We start from the raw sequence: 5,758 nt of genomic DNA on the forward strand, positions 1-5,758 counted from the left end.
AATTTATGCAAATGTCAAAACATTTCTATATGTGACACGGCACCGGAGTTAAGTTAGGGTTTTACTAAATGCTGACACGCTGAGCTCAAAAGGTTCGCCATCACTGAACTAGATCAACTGAACTGTCACATTAAAAGCTTTTGTGCTGTAAATGATACCATCAAAAAAAACCCACAGAATGAAATTATTTGCAAATCATATATCTGATAAAGGACAGGTATCCAGAACATATAAGAGAATTGGAAACATGTTCATACAAAATCATGAAATACATCAGACAAAGAAAGACAAATACCCCATGGTTTCACTTATATGTGGGATCTAAAAAACAAAATAAACAAACAAACGAAACAGAAATAAACGCTCAGGTGCAGAGAACAAATTGGTGGTCGCCAGATGGGAGGGGAGTTGGAGGGATAGAGGGAAAAGGTTAGGGGTTACCAAGTAGAAATTGGTGTTTATTCAGTCACAGGGATGTAAAATACAGCACAGGGAATACAATCAACATATCGTAATAACTACGTGTGGTGTCAAGCAGGTACTAGACTTATAAGAGGGATCACTTCATAAGGTACATAAATGTCTAATCACTACACCTGAAACTAATAAGACTGCATGTCAACGGTAATATAAAAATAAATTTTTAATAAAAATAGTGAGATTGACAAGTTTTATATTATGTACTTTTTACCACAATAAGAAAACCCCAAATGCATTTGTAAAAATCAAATGTTAAATTTATATTGTTGCCCTGACTGGTTTGGCTCAGTGGATAGAGCGTTGGCCTGCGGACTCAAGGGTCCCAGGTTGGATTCCAGTCAAGGGCATGTACCTTCGTTGGGGGCACATCCCCAGTAGGGGGCGTGCAGGGGGCAGCTGATCGATGTTTCTCTCTCACCCTCTCCCCCTCTCTCTAGAAGCAATAAAAACATTTTTTTAAAAAATAATTAAGGTGCTGACACTATACACTATATAACAGTAGTTGCCAACCTTTCAGACCTGCCGCGAGTGGTCCACAGACCACCGGTTGGCGACCACTGCTCCAAAGGTTTCCTTAAACCAGTGGTTGCCAATCTTTAGGACCTCAAAGATCACCAGTGGTCCATGGACCACCAGTTGATGACCGCTGCTATATAACATCCCCATCAGAATTCTCCTGACACGAGAAAGGGATGTGCCGACCTGCTGCCTGTCCCCTTGCTGCACCCCCTCCCCCCTCATAAAGTTGGGGTGACCAGGAGGCCTAGGCCAGCTTGGTCCTGCCACCGCTGATCTCAGCATGAAAGGGCTGCCCACGGCCAAGAACTCTCTCTGAGTTCAAACAGGAGACAAGGACAGAGACAGGGAGGGGTGGGGAGGGGAGCCCCAGGGAGGGCAGAGCTGCCATCAGCCAGACAGGACCAGGCCAAGGCCACAAAACCTGTCCCTGTGCCAGCTGGAGCGAGTGGCACAGGGACGGGCAGCCCCACCCGTCCCCTCTCAGGGTTCCCCCCGAGGCCCTCCTGGGGCTGGAGGCTCTGCCCTGCCGCGGGAGTGAACACACGACGGAGGAGGAGGGAACGGGAGAGGAACACGGGGTGATTACCTTCCAGAGGAATGAGGTTAGAGCCCCCCTTTTTCCCATCTAGACCATGCTGGGAATACTGTTTCAGAAGGTTCTGAGCCTTACGGATCGTCCCTGTCACCAGAGCCACACAGAGAGGAGATAAGAAGACCTGGGAAACGAGTGAGAGAAAACAGCAGCGGCCCTCCACGCCCAGCCCACGCCCGGCCCTCCCGACAGTGAGCACGCCCAGTCCCGCCTCCCCCAGCAGACCTTCCCCAGGCCGCCGGGGACCCCGCAGATGGAGACGAAGGGGTGGACACATTCCCGGGGGCCTCCTATCCTGCTGCTGACCCTCTGTTCTGGCCTGAGCTCATTGGAGGGTGCGTGGAGGGTGAAGGAGGGTGCGTGGAGGCGGGCAAAGGTCCACCAAGAGGAGCCCCAGGAAAAAGAACTCCCGAAATCCAAACAGGCTTGGGCTCTCACACCCGGAGTTACGACCCAGGACAGAGCGCGGGCACCTGGAGGCTGGGAGGCCTGCGCCCCGCGGAGCGCCAGGCACAGCTCTCTGGGCATGCTCAGTGTTGGCAAGTAGCCAAACCGCAGTCAGAAAGCAGCATGGGAGCTGGTGAGACGGGAAGGAGCCCCCCGGGAGGGCAGTGCCAGGAGGAAGGCTGGAGGCCCGGGGGCAGCCTGGCCCACACACTGAGGTTACCCGAACCACCAAAGCGACTGCAAAAGCTCAAGGGCGAGAGGGGCTAACAGAGCCTCACAGAGCCGGGAGGCCAGTAGGAAAGGGCGCATGCTCTTGGCACGGGGGAAACAACAGTTAGTGTCACAAGTCAAAACAACAAAACAAACTGCAGCATCCGCAGCCGCGGGTCAGCCACTCGGAACGAGACACCGCAGGGCAGAGCATGTGGGAAATAAACCAGCACCTCACACAGCGAGCGCTGCCTGCACGGGCCTCCGCCCTGAGCCGCAGCCCGCCCCGCCTCGCGCCCAGGAGCGCGGGTGAAGGCCCGGGGCTCATTTTGTCCTGTTCGCACCACGCCACCATTAGCCGCTAATAACACGCGGCCCCGGCTCCGCATCTGTCTCCCTGTGCAGTGAGCGGCGCTAAGGAGCACCTCCGATTCCGCCCCGCAGCCGAGCGGGAGCCCAGCCCGCACAGGGCATGGGTGTGAAGCGGGGCTGCATGTTGGCAGCTGCCAAGACCATCAGGCACCCAACTGCCATGGACAGCGCTGAGGCTGGCACTTCATGGCCACCTACCTTCTCCCTGCCCCCACCTCCCCAGCCCCGCCAGAACTGACGTCCCAGGCCCGGTTCCCTAGTCCCGACACCAGTCCTGAGCCCTCCAGCTCCGGACAACCCCCCACAGGAGCATGGGACCTCCCAGCTAGTTTCCCTCTTGGGTCTACAAGCCAAGGAGGAATTCAGTCCACGGTGAGCCCTCCTCCCGGAAGGTCCTGTCCCTGCATGGCCGGCCAGCACCCCAGGGCAGAGCACATCGGATCCCAGGGCCTCCCGGGGCCGTCAGAGAAGAGACGGACGGGAGCCGAGCACAGACCGCTGGCCCAGGCGGCCTCCCAGACACACCCCTGCTCAGCACACAGGCACAGAGGACGGGCGGCCCGCCTGCAGCAGCGCAGCCTCGGCCAAGCCCGCGGGCCTAGTGGAGTCACGGATTTTCTGGAGGAGTGGCCGGGGCACCCACACTGGAGGGGAGAAGGCAGTGCCTTCCTTCCAGGCCCCCCAGCTTCCCTAACGCTCACCTGGCTGTGCCCCCAGGGCAGCGTCTGCTCTGCCACATTTCCAAACCCTAAGGAGTGCGAACAGACACCCTCAGAGGGGCACGGCAGGCAGGGCCGGACAAAGGAAGGGGGGAGCTCTACACCCAGCCTCTCCCGGGGGCGGGTCCCGCAGGCCACCCCTGGGGCAGCGCCTGCAGCTTGAACCCAGGCCTGCCAAGCTGTGGGTGCACACGGGACACTTTACTTGCACAGACTGTGGGGACACGATGCAGGGACAGGATGTGAGCTGTTCACCCAGGACACCACCCACGGCCCAGGCCTCTCGCCCTCAGCACCCTCCCCCTACGGCCACCACAAGGCGCGAACTTGCAGTGCGGCCTGAAAGCCGGGTGCGCTTCCCCCGCGAGGGCCGACTGTGAAAGTATGAAGTCTGCCCCCCACTTCTCAGCCATGCGCCCCTTCTAGCCGCCCTGGCTCGCTGGGAGGTGAAGGCCGCCCGAGCTTGGCTGTCGCAGCCTGGCCTCCTGGCGGGACAACAGGGGAGGAGCAGGGGCCCAGCAAGGGGCTCTGCCCTGGCTGCACCCCATTCCCCTGCCTCTCCACATCTCTGACGCCCCTCCCTCCTCCGAAGACACGGATGCAGCCCCCAGGCCCTGCTGAGCAGCAGGAAGAGACCCCCGGGGGGGCCTGGCTGGGGGGCAGACACTGGCTTTCTGTCCTGCCTGCCTGCAGCTGGAGGGGCCGACGCCGCTAACCCCAGGGTGGCCCAAAGCCACGCAGGTCCCACCGCCTTCTGGCTGGTGCTTAAAGGGCCGGGGTGGGGGCTCACCGGGCCGCTTGATGGGCTTCTTGGTGGGCGTCTCTTTCCTCTTGTTGGGGATGGCAGGGGAGTAGGGGACCCCAGAGGCGGAACTGTTCTTCCGGAAGTGCTCCCTCAGGCCCTTGATGGAGCGGTCCAGCTGGCTGGAGCGGATCTGGTAGTAGACGTTCATGAAATCTGAGGAGAGAGGCGGCGATGGGCCTGCGGCAGCCGGTCCGGCCTTTCCCCTCTAGACCAGCTCCGCGGGGCGGCAGTGCGCCCACTATTTCTATTTGCTAACCCCTCCTAGCACCTCCTCGGGCGCGCAGCCACCCAGCAGCCACCCATGGGGCCTGGCCCCGAATCAGGCAAAGTCTTTAAAGGGGAAGTATCCCCCAATAGAACTGACGAGTTTTTTTAAGTTCTGAAGCTAAGTATTTTCAGATAAGAAATATAAAGATTAGGTAAGGAGTCAAAGGATGTGAGTAATTTAGAGGAGGCACAGAGACAACAAAGGTCAGGGAATGAAAAAAACACTATTATCTTTAGCCATCACAAAAGGATTTTATTAATTCTTATCGATTTGAGAGAGAGAAGCATAGACGTGAGAGAGAAACATTGATTAGTTGCCTCCTGTACGCACCGACTGGGGATTGAATCCGCTACCTAGGTATGTGCTCTGGCTGGGAATCGACCCCACAACCTTTTGGTGTACGAGATGACACTCCAACCCACTGAGCAACCCGGCCATGGCTAAACTTTTTATTAAAAAAAAAAAACTGCCCCTCCCCCTGGGCCTGCCCTGCTGTTGCCCCTGGCGGGCCCCTCACCTTGGTTGTGGCCGAACTCCACCAGCCAGCGGGAGATGCGGATCACGTCCAGGAGCACGCCCTCTGGCAGGTGCTCCAGGGGCACCTCCTCCTGGATCTCCAGCTCCTCCTCCCCACCGATCAGATCCAGGATGAGCACCGGGGAGACCACCTTACTGTGCCGAGTCATCAGGCTGCGGAACTCTGACTCCAGGGACTCCTTCCCCCGCTCGAACAGCAGCTTCTGCAGGGGCGAGGGGAGGGGAGAGGAGGGCCCACTGCCGTGGAGGCATTCGGCTCGCCCGCCCCTCCCCGCCTCTGCCTGCACTTCCTTGAACCCAGAGAAGAAAGGCAGGAGGCCTTCCTTGGTCCTTCCTTCAGCTCAGGTTCTCGCTAGCTGCATGCTCACAGGTGAAAGCCAGGGCTGCATAAGCAGATGCTGCGTGAACACTGGCTGATCCCCTTCTCACTGCACTACCGTCTGTCTTCCTGTTAGAACAGGGTTTGCAAGGAAAGAACTAGACCAGTGATGGCGAACCTATGACTATTGTATAAGTAATTTATAAACTTGTTAAGTTATGCAAATGCAATAAAAATGTATATCTGGTGCTCGCTTTGGCAGCTTACAGAGGAGATTAGCGTGCCCCCTGCACAAGGATGACACACAAATTCATGAAGCGTTCCATATTTGAAAAAAAAAGAAAAAAAGTATATCTGTAGCCCTAGACGGTTGGCTCAGTGGACAGAGCATCGACCTACAGACTGAAAGGTCCCAGGTTCGATTCCGGTCAAGGGCACATGCCCGGGTTGTGGGCTGGATCCCCAGTGTGGGGTGTCTGCCTGGTCAGCC

At 57.3% G+C, this 5,758-nt stretch overlaps 1 protein-coding gene across 1 annotated transcript in view; it reads right to left on the reverse strand.

Annotated features, from left to right (window-relative positions):
* The window catches only part of EXOC7 (exocyst complex component 7), a gene marked incomplete at both ends in the record, with an annotated part of 19,290 nt that overhangs the window by 10,076 nt on the left and 3,456 nt on the right, over positions 1–5,758 (reverse strand). Inside the window, 3 exons of the mRNA XM_015559212.1 lie at positions 1,586–1,678; positions 4,130–4,297; positions 4,930–5,152. Of these exons, the coding sequence (XP_015414698.1) occupies positions 1,586–1,678; positions 4,130–4,297; positions 4,930–5,152 (484 nt within the window). The remainder of the gene's footprint in view (positions 1–1,585; positions 1,679–4,129; positions 4,298–4,929; positions 5,153–5,758) is intronic.

This window comes from Myotis davidii, unplaced genomic scaffold (genome assembly GCF_000327345.1).
Source record: "Myotis davidii unplaced genomic scaffold, ASM32734v1 scaffold274, whole genome shotgun sequence".
Taxonomy (NCBI): Eukaryota; Metazoa; Chordata; class Mammalia; order Chiroptera; family Vespertilionidae; genus Myotis; species Myotis davidii.